Here is a 22,276-nt window from a genome sequence, read left to right on the forward strand (position 1 = left end):
CCCAACCCCGGCCAGAACTCAACAAAACCACATCATCATCGGTGTGAAAGGGGATCTTGCAGCGACATCTACTGGCGAGAGCTGGCATTCAAGCAACGTGAGGTTCACGGAGTGTCGGGATTGCCATTACTGCTTGAAATTTCAGGAAATTTTGATTACACATTTAGCGTGTATAAAATGGTTGCTATAGCGACGAAGGCAGACTGCAAACAGACTGTCATTGTTTCTTTAATTGTAGAAAGAGAGAAAAATATCAACGTTTAATTAATTTAAAATATATACATTTTTATAAATGCAATATTTCAGTTGGCCATTTCCTTCAAACGTAACATTTACAGTCAACCTCTTTTGACTTGAATGGTAATTTATGAATTTTACTCCTTACAGACATGGAAAACCAATGACATCATGTCTAAATCACTGTTTCATCATCCATGCAAATACAAAAAAAAATATTTACCTTAGTTGAGCAATTGTTGAACAAAACTGATATGCTGCTGGAATACTCTAAATTTCTCCAGAAATTCCAATTACATGCCTCAGCTAAAGAACATATTGTTGTTGATGCCACTGAAACCTGACAAATACAATCAGTTTTTACACTACAAAGATCTCCTGAAGACAAACACCTGTATGACTTTTCCATTAAGTCATTTTTCCTACATTGCATAAAATTGACTTTCAGAACTACAAATTAACACCCCTAGTGTTTATTTCACCAGGAAACTAAACTAAAAGTACAGTGTCAAAGAGTGATACAGGCAAACTCCATGCATTGGTTGCTTTAAACATTTTTTTTATTATTATTTTTTATCAGGAAAGCCAATGAAAATCAATAAACGTTTTTCTTGTGTAATTTGCAGCAAGAGATTTCATGAGAATTAAAAGGAGACATCATATTGTTGGAATTTTTATTCACTTCATTTGTTCTCTGCTAAATCCAGAATATAATCAATAATCAACACATTGTTTTATATGTTCCCAACAGAACCCTTCACTCCTCACACAGCAGGTTTACTGACTGTCACTAAAGTTTCTAAATCTTCCAGCGTTAAAACTTTACTTTTTAAGTAAAATGCAAACATCAGGTGTATTCTTAATATTTTATCAAGAATAAAGCTGTCTGATGTCTAACCCTTTTTTTGGTATGACTCAGTGAGGAAAAAACAAGTAAAAAAAGAAAAAAAAACTTATATAAATGTATTCAATGCCATTTTGAGTAGTGAAAGAAAGACGTAAAGTTTGTAGCACTGCCACAGAGATCGCTAGATATACTAACTTTTTTTTAAGAGAACTGACCAACACTAATTAATCAAACTGTTAGTTATTCTTGGTAAATATTCACATAAAGCAGGGGTGTCAACTCCAGTCCTCAAGGCCCGGTGTCCTACAGTTTTTAGATGTGCCACAGGTACAAAACACTGGAATTAAATGGCTTAATTACCTCCTTGTGTAGGCAAGTTCTCCAGAGCCTTGCTAATGACCTAATTGTTTAATTCAGGTGTGGTCCAGTAGAGGCACATCTAAAAGTTGCAGGACAGCGACCCGTGAGGATTGGAGTTTGACACCTGTGACATAAAGGGATGATTTGCAATGAACTCTGTCTTAAAAGCAGTCACGTCTTTAGGAAAAAAGAAATATCTACGAGGTGTACGTGAATGCAACATTTGTTATGCAGGCATATTTTTGGAGATTGAGGAAGAGATTAAATCAAATAAACCTGCGCTGGTGACGCCAGGAAATAAGAAGTTATATGTAAAACCACTCATGGTTTATATTTTTGGTAGACTATAGACTACATAATGCAATTAGGTAATGTTTAACGAAACAGAGACATAGACTCTCATATTCACGCCCCCAAAATCTTTAAAAATCCCCTCAGTGGTGTCCAGAGCGTGTAGGTGGCAACTGGCTTCACTTCATCAGGACTTAGACTTCAACCAGGGTTCACTACAACTTTAAGACGCAAATAACTTGCTTTTCCTTCTCTGCAGGAAATCACATGGAGGTGCTCTTGTGCTCACATGACAGTCCGAGCTATGGCAGGAGAGATCAATGAAGGTAACGTGTGAAAACTTTTTTTACTCTCTCTTGAGTCAGTGATTTCCATGTGATTTTACGTGACTTTTCTCGGTATATTTGCGAAACTCGCGCGTCAAAACGCGAGGATTTTACAACACGCTGAGATCGCGATTTGAACTCACCTCATGAGAAGTTTTCACTGATCGATCGGAAACAAGTTGTTCCATCTCAAAAGCTCTCATTCATGTTCTCAATTATTCCCCCCAAACTATTGTTGCTCCTTTCTTGAGCCATGACTAGAAAGATCAGGACAAGTTTTGTTTTTTCTCTTAATCCTGAAATACTCAGGATTGTCTTGTCAGGTGTGTCTTGAAGGATTTACTTAAAATGTCATATCACGCAATTCTTCTTTTTTAATCTCTTTAAATATTTGCAAATGCTGGAATGAAATCAATTTAAGTCCATCCTGGTCATTTTAAATAGAGCAAACAAAAGTTTTCTTCGTAGAAAAGAAAAGACAAAGTCACATGATGTGTCACTATCCTTTTCAAAATATTTTTTTTTTCTTTTGTTGATGTCATTTATGCAAAGTAACCTCTTGGGTGTTGTGTAGTAAATGAAATCTTTCTAATTTTGAGGAGCATGTGATGCTATGTAGGTGTTGTTCCCCTTTTAGGTTCAGTTCCTGCCTATTACAGAGAAGTGTATGAGGCCATCCGCTGCAGAACAGATGAGAGAGTGCAGGTGGAAGTTTTTAAGCGCCTTCTGGAAAGGAGCGGTCTCTCTAAGACAGCTCTCAGCCAGGTGAGTAGTTCCTCAAGATGCTGAGAAGGCAGAAAGCTTAAGTATCTTTTGTTGGAAATTAAAGATGAAATATTTAATCGGGATGTAGCTGGGTGAATTCCCTGAAGGTGCCATTCCCCTTTTTCTGACCTTTTGTAGCATATCATTCGCTTTGTGTCTTGTGAGAGCTTTGCGCACACAGGAATGCAAACCACAGTTAAAGTTGGATCTCAGACTGAAAAATGTTGACCTTCTCTTTCATATTGTCTCCGTCCACCTTTTTTTTTTTTCAGATTGCTGAGCATATTGACTGTACAGATGGATTCCTTACTAAGCTCACCCTCTATAAAGCGCTAGCTTTAATTGCTCTAGCCCAGCAAGGGAAAAAACCAAGTCCTAAACTCTTCATACATGGTAAGTGACTGTTGCAGTGACAGCAGAATAGTAAAGGTTTCTGCTTAATGAGTAGCTTGGTGTCCAAAGACGGCCTCAGAAATGAAACATTTGTTCACGTGCAAGGTGCAAATGTCACTCTTTTATTAGCTCTCATGGAAGTTTTTCTTGACACTTTTGCCAGTAGCATAAATTCAGCAGCAACTTTACCTCAGATAGCAAATGATGTGTGTTTGGGAATATTTTAGAAAAGCCTTTTTGTTGCACATTTTATTATCCTCCATTATTTCTTCTATGTGGGACAAAACTGCAACATGTGCTGGGAGTCTATGGTTACAGTGGCTTACAAAAGTAATTATATCTCTTTAACTTTTGTACTTTACAACCTGGATATTTGATGTACTTTATATGATTGAACAACAAGACGTGTTTATTGAAAAGTGGATATTGTTGCACACATTTCTGTGCAAACATTTCTGTTTATATTCTGTGAAATAGCCCAGGCTGGGTGGAGAGTATCTGCAAACATACGTTTTCAAGTATTGTCGAATATATTTTCAATGGATTTAAAGGCCTTCACAGAACAGCTACATTTAGACAAGGGTTAAACAATGCACAGATGTACTCGATGTACAAATCCAGTGCCTTCTGAAAGTAAATGCTTTTGCATAACAGACTAAATATGGAGACATTCAAAGAATATAAATATTTTTTTTTGCAGTTTGCTGTATTTTTAAGTGTTATGTTTTCCCTCTGTGGAATGATGATAGAGGGATATTTTATGGTTTTCCTAAAGGTAACTATTATGCAGACCAGACTTGGATCCATCTGCAGGCTTTAGTGTTGAATCCAGTTTTGTTTTTTCAGGTGTGGGCAGAATGGCAACTTGCTTCATGCCACTTCCTGTCCTGCGCCAGAACTCTCTTTGAGTTTGCCTCAGTAAATTAAATTTTATGCACAGCTGTCTTGGAATGTCCTGGAAGGAATCATAAAAGGTCACAGGGATTACTGTCAAGAGCACTGTTATAGAGACAAACTGGGGAGAAAAAAAAGGTTGCTTAGGAAAAAATGGCATTCTGAACGGTTTTGAAATTCTAGTCACTCCTAAAGTATTGATTCAATCATGGAGAACAAATGTTAGCTCTGAAATGTGTGATTTACAGAGTTGCCGAAACCCCAACTCGGAGGGCCGAGGGAACTGAGCGCTCTGAGGATGCAGCCGGCTCAGGACGACGTGCTCACTATTTCACAGACATTTGAACAGCTTCTCATCAAAGACACAATCCAGGTGGAGCTGATTCCAGAGAAGAAGGGCCTGTTCCTCAAGCATGTGGAATACCAGGTCATCAGCCAGGCAAGGAAATTAAAATCTGAAACATGCTACTGTATCATGTTGACAATACTCCACTTTTTATCAAGTAGTTTGCACAAATCCACATCAGAACAGACTAAATCAATTGTGCTCATACCTGTTGTGTAATTCAGTTTCATTGTTTTTACTGTTTAGCGTTATAAAATATCAGTATACAGGCGGTATAGTGATTTCGACGTCTTCCACGAAGTTTTGCTGCAGAAATTTGCCTACAGAGTGGTTCCGGCACTGCCACCCAAAAGGATGCTGAAGGGAGGTAGGTTTCTGTGCGAACTGCACTGTTTAGTCTCTATTTGTTTTGTTTTGTTTTATTTACCAGATTTATGTTCTGCATCAGAATTTCATAATGCCTTTATTTGTTTTGAGATAATTTAGGTTGAAATCATAGCTTTTAAAAGTCTTTTAACAGACAAAGGCTTGGAAGGATTTTTTTCTAGTCATTTAGTTCTTCAAAGCTTTTGTCTGACAGAGACATAAACCAGTGATGTATAAAGTTAGCTTCTTCCACTTCCTGAAGACTTACAGCTTTAGTGGTAGTTATGTGAGTTATTCAAAAAGGATTCATGGTGTTTAGCCATGGTTTTAGAAAAATAGATTTTTTTGAATGTATCATTCTGATAACTTTATCTCTGTTCCTCTTTTGATTTTGACACATGGAGCTTTGTTATTCAGATTTGTGAAACTTGTTAAATATTTCTGTTCATTTAAAATGAACAAATCAACACAAATTTTATATGGTTGTGCTGTGTACTTATTTAAGGTTGTTTGTGTTACCCTATGTCCTATCAGTCTGTCTGTACAGAGCACATTTCATATCCAACAGGAGGAAGGGAAGGGATTAGTAACAGATTAATCCAAATGTATACTTCTGTTCTCACTTATTCGCCCTGCCCCCTCATTTCATGTGCACAAGTGCTCCTAAAAGACTGATAAGAGGCATCATTTCTCAGTTAAACACTATGATGTTGTTTTGATGATTTAACTACAATGGGTTTAATAATCTCTTGAGATTAATTCTTAAGCAAATGTTTGGATCTATGCTAGTTCCAGCTGTGATGTTGCTTTAGAAGACAGGTTCTGTAATTTCCCTCAGTGTTGATATGACTCACTGTATGCCCCCTGATTACTGCCCCAGCTGCTTCTACGGGAATTTTTTGTTGGTTCTTATCTACACTAAACTATTTTTATCTTTTTTTTTTTTCTTTTTTTTTTTAAGACTTAAAAGGTCAGGGATAATGGTATCTCTAGCAGCTCTTCTTTGTGTGTGGCCATGACAAAGAAGAACTGTAAGACTGAGTTTTGGTCTAAGATTTTTGGTCTTATCTGACCATTTTCTAGCCAACACTAGATGTTCTGAGATCTGAGAATCTGCAGGGGTAATATTTTGCATTTAGATCAACCTTATGGGATTATGAGCACTTGACTCTTGAATTAATCTGTTCATTTTGCTGCCTTTGCACACTTCTAAAGTAAAACTCCAGATATTTGTTTTTTTTCTTTCATTCACAGTCCTAACTTCTATGTCCGAGCGTGAGTTCATTGAAGGGAGAAGACGAGCTCTAATCAGATTTATTAACTTGGTGGCTCGCCACCCTCTCTTCTCCGAGGATGAGCTGGTCAAGACCTTTCTCACCTACAGTGGCTCTGTATGTTTTCAAGCATTTTCTTGCACAATAAGCACTATCTTCACGGCGCATGGGAGCATAGCACATCCTGTTTGATTCACACTTTGTCCTTTTCCACTCACCCACTCGTCACCCTGCTTCGCAAACAGGATGTCCAGACTAAGCTGCGTGACACTTGCAAGAAAACGGGTGATGAGTTTATGACCAACAGGATTGCAACCCAAGCTAAGGTTCGTCATGGATATGGTGACTCCAGGCATACTTTTTCCTACTGCTTTTACTTTCATTTAAAAACTATAAACATAACTTAGGAGATTTTGTTGGACCTCTTTTGCAGGAATATCTCCCAGCAGACATTCAGGCTCAGTTCTCAACAAGCAGAGAGCTGATTAAAAATATCCACAACAGCTTCCAGAGACTGCGGGACAGAGCTGAAAAAATGGCTGAGCGCTCAATGGAGAACTCAACTGATCTGGTCCAGTTTGGTCGAGAGCTTAGGTATTTTTTATTATGAAGGATATACAGTTAATCATCCTCTAGGATTTACGGCTTTCGCAGAAGGATTCAATCCTGAGTAGCCTGGATCCTGCAATATTTAATTCTTTTCTTAAATTAATGTTTTCACCAGTGCTTTGGGCTCAGATGCGTCGGTTCTTCCTTCCTTGGCCTCCTCCCAAAGCAGCTGGGGAACTCTGCGTCACTCTTTGAAAAGCCTGTCGGAGGAGTTTGGAGTTTTATCCGACAAAGCCGCTCAGCAGGTACAACCTTGAGTACATGCCCGCTGTGTTTTTCCCAAACTAAAACTTGGTGATAAATGTTGCTCTCTTTATGTCTCCAGGGCAGACGGGAACAGGACGATGTTGTGGAAAAACTGAACTTCTTTCTAGATTTGCTGCAGTCATACAGAGTGAGCAAGCTTGACTTTCGTTTCTTTTGTGCTGAGTCAAGAATGTGGTATGTCTACATTGTGAAAAATTCTTTTAATCCAGGATATTGTAGACGTAAGTAAGGGCATTCAGGAGTTAGTTACCATAATGCACAGAGGGAAAGATATCAGCAGTTATGGTAATAAAGAAATCATTGGTGTATCAATCTTCCATTTCCCCTCCAAAACTAAACTGTTCTACAGTAACAAACATTTGCATGTTGAAAGCATCGCAGACAATTACCACTGAAGTAACTATGTTGTTAATATTACCATTTTTACATGCAGGAAAGCTGAAATTGTGAAGCCTCTCAACAGTTAAATCTCACTTAGCTCCTTCCAAAAACAAAACACAGTTTCATTGTTTGGAGAGAACACTAGAACTTCCTTTCATCCTGTAAAATGAGACGTGTCCTTATCTTTATTTTTGTAGCAGACCCATGGAGGTAAAAACTGACTGGTATTTAAGCCAAGTTACTCCACTGCATGGTGCTTCCACTGTGGATATGATGCTCATTTTGTAATACACTCAATGTTTTTTTTTGTGCATTCAATTTGGAATTGTAGCTCAAAAATGTGCATTTTTGTTTTACCAAACTTTAACACATTATTTCTTAAGGCAGTAGTTCCCAAAGATTTTCTTCTGCCCCAGAAAGGAGATTTTCTGTAGAAGAAGTCTTATGTCTTGCAACATAACTTAGTTCAGAAATATGGAGAATACAGAGGATTGTCACATGTAGAACACAACCAGAACTTGTTGGAAATGCCTCCAGTTTTGGCCATTGCTGTGACCTTAATAACCAGCTTCAGTCTAGTCTTTTTTTAATTTAATTTTGGAGAGTTTCTGGAATATCTTAGTTGTTTAATTTTCTCACATTTATGTCCAATTGTTTTTATATAGTTCCGCAGAATGTTTTGTAACATAACTGACACATTAGTCAACCTCGAATCATCTTTTCCTACCTCTGTAAATTGTCTTTTACTAAAAGATGCAAATGTCAAAAATCCCAAAATGATAACTTTATCTCAAGTTCAGCTGTTCTGTACTTAAATACAAGTGTTAACTCAAGAAGACTGATTGCTGAAGTTGAATCGTAATTTTTAACAAAGTATTTGTTCAAAGGTGCGCACAGTTACGCAACATGGTTATTGCACTTTTTAATTTTATTCCTCAACTCCCACACATATTTACATGTTTGTCAGTTGCATTGATGATGTCATGATAAAGGTGAAAAGAGTTTGAAAATTATTTCCCATTATCTCCTCCTAAAATCTTTAACAGCCCACAGTATGTTATTATTATTATTTTTTTAAGTTTCTCCTTTTACGAACAGAACTTTTATTTGTGGGAATGACTTTCAACTAGATGGATTTATAAAATTGCAGCTCTTGTTTGTCAAAGTACTTTAAGTTATCCATACTTTTTTCCCAGTGCTTCTCCTGTCACTCATCTGTTATATAATGTTGTGGTGAAGTGCATCACCCTGCCACTTTCAGTCAATCAGTAAGAGCTGCTGCCTGTTTTTTTTTTTTTTTTTTTTTTTTTCCCCTCTAGGATCTCTGCGAGCGTCATGAAAAGGGCGTGCTTCACGAGCACCAAAAAGCGCTGCACAAGTACGGCATGATGAAAAGGCAGATGATGAGTGCCACTGTTCAGCCCAAAGAGCAGGCTTCTGTAGAGCAGCTGGAATCACGAATCGTTCAGGTGATCTTTCAGTTTCATTTTGTTTGCCTAATTATAAAACTTTCTTTGCAAAAGCTGCTTCATCTCAGTCGTGACATAAGCTATTAAAATGGCAGTAAGAGCATTGTCATGGTGAAAGGTGACTCGTCATACATTTAATGGTGCTGTTAGGAAGCAAAGCCAGGATTCAGAGCTGGGGCAGGCTGCTGTGATGTGGACTTCAGGCCTTTTAACTCCTAAGACCCTTTTCATGCACAAAAACACTCTCACTCAGACTGGATAATCTTCAAAAAGTATAGTCTCCTCTTTAAACCGTTTGAACACATTTAATTTAATGTGGTAAATCACAGACTCATTTGCAGACTAAAAACAAATTTTCAGACACTGGTACAAAGCTTAGTCCATGTTAAGAAGGTAATTAATTTATTTTATACTTTAATTTTCTTGGTGTTTTTTTTTATCTTCTGAATGCAGCCAGTATGCTTAGTTTGTGTTTGCCATTTAAACACATTTTTCAGTTCATTTCCCTTAACAAATAGCATTTTAGGGGAAAAAACATGTGCAATTTTGATATGTAAAATTGTTGTTTCCTATATTTTGGCATTTCTTCACTTATCAAATGCTTTAGCATTTTATTTAGTTAATCTATTTCAGTAGTGATAGAAGTGCTTTTTTTAAAGGTGTGAGCTCTCATGGCCTCAACTTTTCTTATGTTTCCTAGAAACATTACATCTTGGACAACAGATGTTAGATTCTATGTTTTTCTATCAAAAACTGTGATACCGTGGTTATTAAAGCAATTATTTATACTTTTGACTGTGTGGAGTGCAATGTTCTACTCAAAAATGGACTCAGCCTCTAGAGCTTGTCTGCAGAAGGAAACATGCTTTAAAATGTCCTGGTAGATGGCTGTTCATGTCTGATACATCTGTGTGTAATGGCTCCTAAGACACTGACTCCACTCACAGTCCAAATCCTGTGAAATGTCCCAAACTCTCCACTGGGTTTTGCTCCAGAATCCTATCCAGGCACTGCTGCTATATAATCTCTGTTGCTTGTCTACCTATTTTTTCCTTCCATTCAACTTTTCATTAACAGAGCACTCTGTAAATGGCCAGCTTCTTTACTAATTAACTTTGTGCCGTATCATTTTTGTAGAAGATTGCCTGCTCAACAACTGTCGAGTCAGCTGACTTTGTAATTTTTGCAGGCCATAACATTCCTACATTACAAATACCGTTTTGTTGGACTCCTGGTGGGTTTTAAGAGCTCCATTTTTGCATGTAATTAAACTTTTTACTAAGGCTTCACCTGTCAAATATAAAAATATTTTTGTCTTGAAGAAATATGTTAGAAAGGGAACATTTCAGTATTTTTAGAAGTACCAATCCTACCGTACTGCCAAAATGACATTGAACATCGAGAATATTCTTTCCTAACAACTGTTGTGTAATGAAAAACTTTAGGGAAAGGTAAGGCTATTTACACAGCACTAATATTACATTAAAGGATTCAAAGTGCTTTACAGGAAATGAAAAAGCCAAATGAAAGAAAACACATTTAAGTCTTTAATTCTAAACAAGGCAAGAAGTTGCAAAAAGTAATGCATTCAGTCAAATAAAAGTAAAAAAGCCAAGCATTTCGCAAGCAAAGTAAAGGTCCAGACACTGTGCATTCCAAGATTAATTGTCTGGGGAACGTGCTTTATGAAAGAACTTTCTTTTTTTAACAAAAAGGTAATAGCTTCCTCTTGTTCACATCTTTTTCATTATCATTTGACATTAATCATCAGTTTTCTGTTTTGGCATAATTCTTTTAATAGCAAGAAAGTGCCATCCAGACCATGGAGCTCCGCAACTATTTCTCCCTGTTCTGCCTTCATCAAGAGACACAGCTTATCTTCACCTACCTTCCAATCACTGCCAACATTCTTGGGGCTTTCGTTAACTCGCAGGTCCAAGGACACAGAGAGGTAAGGCTGTATGGAAATGGGTTTTCCTCCAGCTCGCCTTGATGTCGACTCAGCACCTCTTCAGTGGGAATGGCCAATATAGTTTTAGATTGGCTCCTAACGTCTAACAAAAGAGCTAATACTGAAGGATGTGTGACTGGATTAGAGCTACTGTATATTTCCCATGAAAAAGTGCATATCACATACTGCATGTCCTCTTTCTGTTTTAAAAAGAGGTATATCTTTTATTTATATATACATATAAGTCTGTCTTTTTGTTATATTTAAGTCCGGTTGAATTTTTGGATTAGGTTTTTTTTTTGTTCCAAAAATACATATTTTACATAAAGACAAACCTTTTTTTGTTTTTCTTTCTGTTTTCCTTATCAGATGGGTGACGTGTGGAATGAACTCCAACCTAAGCTCGGGTGTCTCTTTGGCAGTAATAACGGACTGAAGCCTCCAATCTGAAAACACATGCAAAGCAGAAGATAAACACTCCTACAGATGAAGATCACCAACTGGAAAATGAAAAGCTCTGTGAGCAAATGCCTGAAAATGCTTTAGGCACAACTGCTCCTATTTCCATTCAGTAAAATGGTTTCTACTGTGATTAACTGCATGTAAGTTGGTGTTCTGTGATGTTTTTATTTCAGAATCAACTTTTACAGATGTAAGCACAGTAACAAGGTGTTATTATAAAAGGGATCTAAAATGGTTAACACTCATTCATTCTGATACAAAATGATCTGTTTACAGTTTTTCAGAAGTTGCACACTAAGATGCTGACACTGAGATTTCAGTCTTTCTGGATGTTTTTTTAATCTATCAATTGCATTTTCATGAATAACTTTATTGCTGTACAAATGCTACATGCCTGCATTGTTTATATTCTCGACAAACCTGTTTTTTTTATGTTTGGACATGAAAAAATGTGACTAGAAACAAGAACATATTTTAAACAACTTCTTCAGGTAAATAAAGGACACTCCAAATAAACCAAAAGATACTTTGCAAATCCTTATCTGAAAATGAGTCATTATATATCTGGAAACAGCAAAGGTTGCAGGCACTCTAAAAGCAGTTTTGCAAGTAGAGTTTGCTAATTTTCTTTGAAAATTCAGTTCAACAGATATTGAAACAGAAAACCACGCTTATTTTAATTCATTCACAACACCCTTTTAATTTTTGACTACTGTAATGGGTCTTTAATCCTCTAACTTTAGGTTGTCACTGTATTTGATTCAATTTTGAACTCAGTTTTCTTTTGCAGGTCCTATATTATAAGATTATATATATATCAAAAGATTTTATATTTTAATAAACAAATTGAAAGGAGAATTGATGACGATTAATGAATCTGGGTGTAACAATGAGACTCATACACTAGAAATGCCTGTTAATCACACCAATAGTAATAGGATGCACAAGTATGAAACCCTAGTAAATTTAGGTTTAAAGTTGTCTTACTTTTTCAGACATGTTTCTGTTGACTGGATGTAACAATATTAAACCCAGTGGACCTATAACTATATTTTGTATTAAAAGCAAAATATATATTGTACTAAATACATTTTGCTGAATTTTGTTCAGAAATAAACTTGCTTTCAACATGCTGCTGCTTTGATTAACATGCTGATATTTCTCAAGAAAACATCCAATGACACGGGTTACAGAAAAAATGTTTAATTCCACTTGTTACAGTTGAAAAGTGTGTACAGTAAACGCTTCTTCCAAATGGTCATCTCATTCCTTTCACTAAATGAACAGTGGACACCAACAGTTACCTTCAGTAATAATTGTCAAAATGTAAACACCTAATTTTTTCCTCATAGTCCCAGACATAAAACACTACAAGGTTTCACATCAAAGCTCCTGAACCTCCTCCAGTTTGTGACTGAGAATCACGTCCTCACCCTGGAACTTGAAGTATCCCACAAATTTCTTCTTCTGTAGCATCAAAGGGAACCACAAGACATCATCGGCCCACATCTGACTGAAAGGGATTTTGTCGCAGTCAAACCACTGAGGCCTCATTTCTATAAAACACAATACATGGAAAAATTAATCATACTGAACAACTCAAATGTGTTCTTCAGATACATGACCAATGTACAGATGGCTGAACAAAACTCAAGCAAAAGATTAAAAAAAATAAACACCTCATACAACTGTAAAGTATGGTGGTGTCTTGCAGTCACTGAGAAGACCATAATGTCATTTTTACACTTAAGTATTCTAGAGTCAAATTTGTGGCTATCTGACGCAATGGTCCAATTTAGAAGCTTTTCCTAAATTGGACCATGCAACTGGTCAATGATCCTAAACACAGCAAATCTACAACAGAGTGGGTGAAAAAAGAAAAGAATCAAGGTGTTGCAATGACCCATCTAATGTCCTGAACTCAACCTTAATGAAGCGAATGAATGCCATATACAGTTAGGTGGGCAAGAATGCTTCCACAACAATCATGAGGAAATTTATTTAAGTTGCTTAAGATGGTTCTTCAAGCTGTTGAAGGATGGGATATACCAGAGTTGACTTAAATTTGGCAATGACCAAGTTATTTTATTATCAAAACAAATGCCTGTGAATTATTTAAATCCTCAAATAGCTTTCAATACCCATTTGCTTTTTCTAAAATAAAATAAATCACGCACTTCTTTTTTAATTAGTCACACTTGAAATGTTCTCTTCTCCTTCATTTTCTGGACTCTGACTTCTATTACCCTCCAGACCTTTTACTTCAAGTGTTTCGTCTGACTACATCAGGAATTATACTTCTCTGTATCTTTGTATGTTTGGTCTCCACATAGTTGACCTTGACGTATTTCTTACAAAGCAAACAGGACTGCCAAGTATTTAATCTTGCTACAATTCCCTCTTTGCTCTTAAAGGTGCATTGACACATTTAAGTCTTCCTTCTAAAATAACACCTAAACCTATTTTGTTCCCCCCCTGTGGTGAGCATCTTTAATTCAATCACTGTTCTTGTAGAGAACTGTAAAGAGTGGTGTCATAGATTGAATGTTTCTTTTAGGTTTTTGAAAATACACTGCTCAAAAAAATAAAAGGAACACTTAAACAGGTGTTTAACACTTAAAGTGTCCCCTTTATTTTTTTGAGCAGTATATTATGTGCTATATGACTTGTCTGCATGTAGTTTTTTTGCATTTTCTCAAAATGTTTGGTTTTTAACTAGATTTCAGATTAGTCTCAATATATTAACACAATTATTTCCCCTATGAATCATACAAGCAAAATACAGGTAGTTAACTCATCAAGGGATGAACCTGGATTGTGCCTTCGTAACATTAGTAAGCTTGGAATGCCTACTTGAATCTTCACTAACTTTCTGTGTCTACTTTAAACGTTGATGGGTCATAAAAGACTCAAATCCAGACCTCAGCCTGCCTCTCAACCTTGCAAACTGTAGAAATTGTGACTGAGACTGAGTTTGTGATAACATTAAAAGGAAGTCAAGTTTAAAAGGAACTGAAACCAAAATGGTAACATTTGCTTTTTCTTAAATCTATTACTTGGAATAGTGTTCAAAAAGGTTATTCCCCCAGTTTTTTTATGAACTTCTCCCTTTTTAAAGGAATCTACTTTGGCTTTTTGAGAGAAAGTCTTACCCTCTGATTCTGTTGGTTCACCGTTATATTTGTCAGCTCTGAAGATGTGGACGTCAAGCATCTCTGTTTCTCCAACAAATTCAAATTTGATATTTCCAATTTTGTCCAGAACGTCCACTGTGAGGCCACTTTCTTCCTGAAGTTCCCTAGAGGGAAGAATAAAAAATGATTGGTTGTATTTGTGCAAGTGCACTTTCATATGGAGACTAAAAGAGCCTAAGGTTTTAGTAGAACATGTAGGAATACAAGTGAAAGCTATGCATGAAACCTAAAAGACTGATCAAGAAATTCAGAAACTCCACTATTATTTTATATGATATCACTTTATCTCATGGGTGCCCAAAGTCGGTCCTCGAGGGTCGGCATCCTTTATGTTTTAGGTTTCTCCCTGGTTTAACGCACCTGGATCAAATGATGGCTCGTTAAAAGGCCTAAGAAGAACGCTGACATGCTGAGGAGGTTGTTGCTACCACCAAGGAGAGAACTAAAACGTGCAGGATGCCGGCCCTCGAGGCATCCTTTGGGCACCCCTGCTTTATCTGGATGCCCTGATTTCCACTAGTTGAAGAAGCTAACAATCAAAACAATTATGAAATCTTCTTATGTTATTTATGAATGATACTTTAGACTTGGTAGACATGGCCTTGACAGCTATCAGACTCAGAGGAGTCAATATAGCTGCAGTGCATCAAGTTAAGGTCACCTGTCCAGCGCTATATTGTGCAAAGCTGAACAGGCCAAAATTATGTGACTCATTTCAACATAACACCCCACACTGTCTCTTGTCTTGAATGCCTGCATTCCAGATTTCCCACGGACATATCCCAGTATTCAAAACTGTAGAGTGGACCTGAATTGTTATTGAAATGACATTGGCTTTGATGATAGGTTTAATTTAGCTGCCACTCATCGTTATGGATAAAAAATTTGTTTGATCCACAAAGTCATTGGTCCTGGATTAGATAGTTCTTCTCTAGTGATGTGCAATATAGGTTGGGTGTATGGCTTTATTGTACTGTAATGATGAATGAGAAGATGTTCTTTTGTGGATATTTTTCTTTGTCAATCTGTTCAGTGCGGCACTTTAGAGTTTAAGGAGTATGACGTATCCTGTTCGCATTTACACACAGATTTCAAGGTCAGATTTTAAATGCTTTGTGTAAATGACCAACAATTATTCCTATAAATAGTCCACATTTCATGTCAAGTACAACACCTCTATTTTTGAGAAACGGTAGCTTAGTGACAGCCATCTAAAAATTAATTCTATTTTAAATGCTAAATATACCCTATGCTGTCAAACTGAAAGTCAGGCATACAATTTTGCTATTTTACTGGGGACATTTTTTATAAATTACATCCAATGTGTTTTAAAATGTGCTACTTCTCTTTGATGACAACTACTGCCACTATTTCTTGAATGTGCACAGCTTGATTCCAGAGGCGGTTTTCAAGTTTAACTCTGTGAAGCTTTGGGAGCCAACTGTGGCCCAAACAAAAACTTATATAAATGCGACATTTTCCATTTCAAAAGCACTGAGAACAGATGCTCAACAATACAGAAGTGAAATATATTTGCATATTATGAATAATGTAACTATTAAACACGCCTGCACACAAAGCAGTTTTCTCTGTTTGTTTGGAGACAGTTTTGGAGTGGGCCTAAATGCCTTGAGGCCGTGCTCTTCACTTCTGGAATAATAAGATATTGTCCCGACTAAAACGTTTATTCTTTTTATATATCCTAGCAAAACATTCGCAATTCTTTTTTCTGTTAATCTCAACAGCCTACTCCCACTGCCTTTGTTTTTAAATGTAAATACACTGAATGTGTGATCCCAAAAATGTAAAACAGAGTTGTGTTTCGCAAGCAGACCAAAATTATGCCTCTCCTTTTAAAATTTTAGAGTCTCTGTCCATTTTACTCAATCCCATCAGGTAGCTGTAGATTGCCATCCACCCTGAGCCTGGTTCTGATGGAGTTTGCTCATTGAAAGGGAGATGTTCCTCTCTACTCAGGCTTTGTGCTTCATCAAAAATTGAAGCAATTTGCTGGTTTTTCAAGATGGACTTTTTTTTTTTTTTACTTAACTGTCTGAATCTGACTGGATCAACTTGGACTTCTCTGTTAACTCTGTTACACATGTAATAAAAATATTTTTGGACAAATATTGAACAGCTGTTTGCTTATTAATTTAATACCTGCAATAATTTAGATTAGACCCTATACTTACGTTACGCTTTAACACAAACCACAACATTAACCTTAAGTTAAATACATATTCTTCTTATAATACCTTCTAGCTGCTTCTTCAATGGTTTCTCCAGGTTGAACTTTGCCCCCAAATCCGTTCCACTTGCCAGCACCAAAGCCTCTCTTCTTCATGCCCAACAGCACTCTACCTGGCTGGACCACCAGAACCAGAGTGAGCAGCTTGGAGGTCAACATCTTACCTGCGAGGAAGAAAGAACTTTCTGAGCAACAGAGAAAAACACAATGAGCAATAAGCAACAGTTCCTGCAATATGGGGTGCTAACCAATGTCGTCATTAAATGTTGCAGAACAAGGTCAGCTCAAACAAGTACCTTTTATTCAAGAAAACAGTCCACCTCACGAAAGACTCCCGCGTGGAGAATGCAGATGTCGTCACATGATAACAAGATTTGTAAACGAAAGGATCGGTCTGACTAAAGTCAGATTCAACGCATGTGGCCCATCTTTTGGTTGTAGGGTCTGTTCCAAGTGTTACTTTGAAACATGTCCGACTAGAAAAATGAAGATTTTTTTTTTGTCCCGTTTTCTTATTTCAGAAACTGGTGCTGCCATATTTTGCTAAGAAGTTGTCCTAAAACCCAAAATTCACTCTCTTATTTCATGTTTTTATATTTTTAATAGATTGTAATAACAGAACCAATAAGAACTAAAATACAAATTAAAATACATTTAATCTATAAACAAATCATGAGGACACAGTGGCACACTTTGTTTTACAGACAATTTACAAAGTGATTACTAATGTCAAATTATTAGGTACAATAGAAGCCATACACTTGATATTTATTCTGTGATGAAATGCCATTTATTCAGTGAATGTCAGGTATCCTAATGAGTGGTACTTCGACCAAACAGTGTGAGTTTATTTTTAAAAGCAAGATGTTTATTTATTTATTCATTCATCAGTAATTCCTTTTTTGAGAATGCAATCCATAATATTCATATATTCACCATGTACATTAAGGTCTTTGATAATAAATGCACACAATTAAAACATGAAAATTAAATGAACGTAAATTTAATGTATGGGATGAATTTGCTCAAACATAGGAACTAATGTTTTCTCGCTCTGTTTCAAAAATAAAGGGGACCCAAATAGGTAGCACACGTTGAGAACTCTGTTTCACGCAATCGCAGTTGCGTGAAACAGGAATGTATATGAAATAGGAATATATATATAGTAGAATAAGCCAAATGTGGATATTTTGTGTTCAGAGGAGATGTTTTCACTGCTCGCTGAGTGTCATGAAGAAGCTGAAGGGGAAAACTGCAACAGAGCAGCGCTGGGTGCTGCGGCAGCTGAAAGATCCGTATGTCAAAGCTTCACACGCTCAAAACTTTCGGTGCAGAAGCGCCTTCAAACTCTTGGAAATAGACGACAAGTTCGGGCTTCTACAGCCCGGATACAGCGTAGTGGACTGCGGTGCTGCACCTGGAGCATGGAGCCAAGTGGCCGTGCAAAGGATCAACTCTGCTGGGACAGGTACACATGGCAGGTTTCAGTCACATGGGTCCAACTCCCACATCAAATCCTTAATGATCATTAAAATGTAACGAAATCTCCACGTATCATTAAAATACCTCTTAGATAGATTAATTTGATTAGTTAGGTTATCTTTCTAATTTTATGTCATTAGAAGGGACACTGGCATTAATGACTGGGAGCACTAAAGGTAAAACTAAGAGCCACAGCACAGAATAAAATCAAAATATTATTACAATTATGTAATGCTTTGTCATGCTTTTTACATGCATAGCAGTTTGGAGGTTTTCTTTATAACTGCTGATAATTTAGCTTATCACTAAAAAAAATCATTCTTTTTTATGCCAATCTGTACTGCTGTAACATAGAACACAACAAATGTTTTCTTTTTTTTAAATGCATTGCCTAGATAAAATTTTGCAATTTAACACCAGATAAACACAAACAGTTAAACTTGTTTTTTTGCTTCATCCCCAAGCCATGACACCTTCAACTGTAAGCATCACAGTCGGAATTATGTTATTTTCTGGAATATTGTAGTAAAATTTATGATGAACATCTCCTCTGGTTTAAATTAAATTTTAAACTCATCTTTCCAAAAAATGTCATTTCTGTTTTTTTTTTTTTTAGAGAGCCTGTGAAATTTAGAATTGGACGGTCCATTTCAAATTGCACAGGCATGCATTTTCTTAGCAGCCATAGCAAGATTGTGCAAGACATCTCCAGACTTTTGGAGACTAGTTTTAGCATCTTGAGCTTTCAAGGTTTACTTGCTTGGAGAGCCAGACTTGGGCGTGTTGGCAGTTCCAATAAGGTTACATAAAATGTTTGCCATAGTGCACAAATAACTTTCTCTTTTGTGTTACTGTCCTTAAAAAAAACTAAACAAAAGAAAAATGTGAAAAATTAAAATCAGCAGGCCAGCTAACAAAAAAGACCAGGAATTGGTATTGACGTGTAGAATCATGATTAATGCAGTAGTAACTGTAAAAGATTTAGCAATAAATACATATTAGTCAGTGGATAAATATATTGAGAATAATATTCTGCCACATGATCCAGAAAAAAAGGGTTGTTTTCTTATAGTAAACTGTCATATTTATTATGCAGGCCTGAGTGTTTCATTGTTTTGGAACCCGTAATTAATCTGAACATTAATCAGTGTCCTCAGTTATCCTTGTCACATTGAGGTTATTACTTTCTAGTGATGCTGCTGTAAATGAAGATAGATACTATAAGTTTGTCCTACATCATCACCCATCAAACATGCAACTTAGTCCAAAAAAAAAAAAAATAGCAGATGTGTTAATGATTGTGATGGATTGCGTAGATAAGGGATGTTTAAAGTCTTAAAGATAAGTTTAAATCTCATTAATCAGTAAATCTTTGGTTTGGAAAATGTAAATTTAAGTTAATTTGTCACTGTAGTTATTTGAAATATGCATAACTTGCAAAAACATTAGTGCGGAATTTCTATGTTAATATCAAGATAATTTTTGAAAAATGTACAAGAATCAGAGAGATTAAAGACAACTAAAGGGATATCAAAGATTACAAGGGAGCCAACTATTTCTTTTACTTTTTGTTTTTGGTGTTATTTTTTTAATCGCTCAGTTTGCCAGAGGCTGTTGTTTGTGTGAACAGATAAGACATGTAGAAGGGAGATGAACTGTCCCGGTGGCTGTCGTTTTAGATCAAGGCTCGCCACGTGGAACAGTTATCGGCATCGACCTGCTCAACATACCACCTCTGGACGGGGCCCACTTCCTCTCCAATCACGATGTCACCGACCCCGCCACGCACGGCAAGCTGCAGGAGCTGCTCCCCCAGGGCCAAGCTCATGTCATCCTGAGCGACATGGCGCCCAACGCCAGCGGCTTCAGAGACATGGACCACGAGAAACTGATCACCATGTGTTTGTCTCTGATAGACTTGGCTGAGAAGATTCTGCTGCCTCGAGGCTCTCTGCTCTGCAAATACTGGGACGGGGTTCTTTCTCATCACCTCCAGGAGAAACTCTCATCTGTGTTCAGCAGTGTTCGGACCATAAAGCCAGACGCCAGCAGAAAGGATTCAGCTGAGAGATATTTCCTTGCTAGAATGTACAGGAAGCCCTCGAAGTGATATTGGTTGTCTTTTATTTAACTCATGACTGGGACATTCACTGAAGTGCTTCTCTGTGTCTCTGATCATTGAGCTGTTTGAACATGAAGAGGCTTACTTAGTGGCTGTTATCAAAAGATGGCAGTGTTGAGACATCAGTGAGGCTTGCTGCTCCGGGCACAAATGCAAGCATATTAAAGACCGTAATGTTCTTCCGTTCCCTGCAAACCTAACGCAGTAGCAGCACTTAATCAGTAAAATGAAAACCTATGCAAGAATCAGTGAGATTACTCAAGAGCATTTTTCTTATTATTGCCCCCAGTAGCTGTTCCAGAGTCTCTTTTTGCTGTTTGCTTTGATGCAGAAAGTCATTTAGCTCGGATGCGCATTGTAAGGTTCTGCACTTCCAGCCACGTTCAGCTGTTCCGTTACACAGAGCACATGAAGGGAAAAACTAATTTCTAAGTGTCATGTACAATGTGACTAATGGAAAGTGGAATGACAGTAAAGATGGCTTGCATATGTGTGTGGTACACATTTCCTGACTGACAGGGGAAACATCCAGATCCAAGTTGTTGGATTTTAATTCAGCCTTAAATTTTTACCTCAGTGACTGCCAAAACACTTCAGAAAATAGTCCCAAATTTCCTTTTATTTTCCTCCCCACATAAATGCTTAATGAACAGAAGATGTGATAAAATAGTTACAAGCTTGTTTATGCAATTAAAGTTGAACACCTGGATAATAGTTTTTGCTGTGATATGCCTATTTTTTTCATTGTTTCTTTTATTTATTTGGCAATAATAGTTCTCCACATTTTATTTATGTGAATAATTTATTTACCATTTAATAAATGCCTATCCTAGTTGCATAAAGAAAAGGCAATTTCAAGAACAATTAAAAATCTTTCTACATTTGCGTCTCAGTAAATTCGAATATCATTGAAACATAAATTAATTTTAGTTCCATTCAAAAACCTATTCTAATTGATTACATATGTATTTTTTTCTCAGGTATAATAGGTTGAGTTAATGACAGACACATTCAGGTTCATTGTATTTATTTTAACAAACAGGAAATCAAGTCAGTAGTTACCTTCAATCCAGCAGCTTCTGCCCCACAGTCAGATAGCAACAGAAAAAGGGGCTTGGGATAGTGGTATTTAACACAAATTAATATTATTGATCCACATAACTAATCTCATCTTTAACATACATAAAAACATACATAAACTCACACATGTAACATTCAAACACTATCAAACAATTGATAACTGAAACATTACATTTGATCAAAAACGAAAACATATCTAACAAACAGGAAACCGAGTTGGTGGTTAACGTCAATCCAGCAGCTTCTGCTCATATACTTAGAATAAATAACCCCAAATGAACTACTAAGCAATACCTCCCATTGAGCAGTTATCAACAGTTAACATTTGTAAAATTAACATAACTAAAATGGATAACATCAATAATGATAACAGTTAAAAACATGTACAAAACAAAGCAGAATTACTCGTGAAACACTGTATTTGATCAAATTTGTCTAAAATATATGTTAAAATATAACACTTGTAAAGAAAACACAGAGCTGATTGTAATGCATACCACAGTCACAGACAGCAACAGAAAAAGGGGACGAGCTGTCAGTTACCGGTTACTATGTAACCACCAACTGTCAAGCACAGCGTAGCAGAACTTAAAACACCAATAAATTTTTGGAGAAACAATTTTCTGACCACACAAAACAAACTCAAAGAATAAAGAAACTAATTTAGGCAAACTTCACATTCACAACACTTCCAAAATAAAACCCTGTTACACATACATGAGTGATGAATGTCAAACTTATTTTTCTTAAGATTACGACTAGGAATGCCCAACATTCAGTTTCAGAAACTTTGAACATTGGAAATATTTCATAAACACTGTGGATACCCACAGCCTTAGGGTATTCCTAAGGCTGTTAGGAAGCAAAGCTGTTTGCAGAGTTTAGGGCAGTTTTACAAAGCATGGACTGAGC

The 22,276-nt window shown here is 36.7% G+C and overlaps 3 protein-coding genes across 5 annotated transcripts; 2 read left to right on the forward strand and 1 right to left on the reverse strand.

The window, feature by feature from the left end:
- The first annotated feature begins 1 nt into the window (after nt 1).
- Nucleotides 2–12,370, forward strand: snx8a (sorting nexin 8a). Of its 3 annotated transcripts, none has more exons than XM_032587213.1 (14): nt 2–97; nt 1,995–2,061; nt 2,699–2,826; nt 3,099–3,219; nt 4,362–4,552; nt 4,706–4,826; nt 6,080–6,216; nt 6,345–6,425; nt 6,533–6,693; nt 6,824–6,953; nt 7,034–7,102; nt 8,676–8,825; nt 10,627–10,776; nt 11,146–12,370. In XM_032587213.1, the coding sequence occupies exons 2-14, from the start codon at nt 2,025–2,027 to the stop codon at nt 11,224–11,226; spliced, it is 1,557 nt and encodes a 518-aa protein (XP_032443104.1). In that variant the 5' UTR covers nt 2–97; nt 1,995–2,024; the 3' UTR covers nt 11,227–12,370. The 3 variants fall into 3 exon arrangements, with proteins under 3 accessions (XP_032443104.1, XP_032443105.1, XP_032443106.1); XM_032587214.1 differs by lacking the exon at nt 2–97 and adding an exon at nt 1,684–1,812; XM_032587215.1 differs by lacking the exon at nt 2–97 and adding an exon at nt 1,879–1,897.
- Nucleotides 12,371–12,425: 55 nt separating this feature from the next.
- nudt1 (nudix (nucleoside diphosphate linked moiety X)-type motif 1) lies at nt 12,426–17,152 on the reverse strand. The gene is made up of 4 exons (XM_032587216.1): nt 16,977–17,152; nt 16,688–16,844; nt 14,391–14,536; nt 12,426–12,794 (listed from the first exon to the last, which is right to left on the reverse strand). Exons 2-4 carry the CDS (start codon nt 16,837–16,839, stop codon nt 12,622–12,624), a joined length of 471 nt encoding a protein of 156 aa, XP_032443107.1. The 5' UTR covers nt 16,840–16,844; nt 16,977–17,152; the 3' UTR covers nt 12,426–12,621.
- Nucleotides 17,153–17,738: 586 nt separating this feature from the next.
- Nucleotides 17,739–21,176, forward strand: mrm2 (mitochondrial rRNA methyltransferase 2). The gene is made up of 2 exons (XM_032586318.1): nt 17,739–18,148; nt 19,842–21,176. The coding sequence occupies exons 1-2, from the start codon at nt 17,860–17,862 to the stop codon at nt 20,270–20,272; spliced, it is 720 nt and encodes a 239-aa protein (XP_032442209.1). The 5' UTR covers nt 17,739–17,859; the 3' UTR covers nt 20,273–21,176.
- Nucleotides 21,177–22,276: the final 1,100 nt, after the last annotated feature.

The sequence above is a fragment of the Xiphophorus hellerii genome, chromosome 16 (assembly GCF_003331165.1).
Source record: "Xiphophorus hellerii strain 12219 chromosome 16, Xiphophorus_hellerii-4.1, whole genome shotgun sequence".
Classification (NCBI taxonomy): domain Eukaryota; kingdom Metazoa; phylum Chordata; class Actinopteri; order Cyprinodontiformes; family Poeciliidae; genus Xiphophorus; species Xiphophorus hellerii.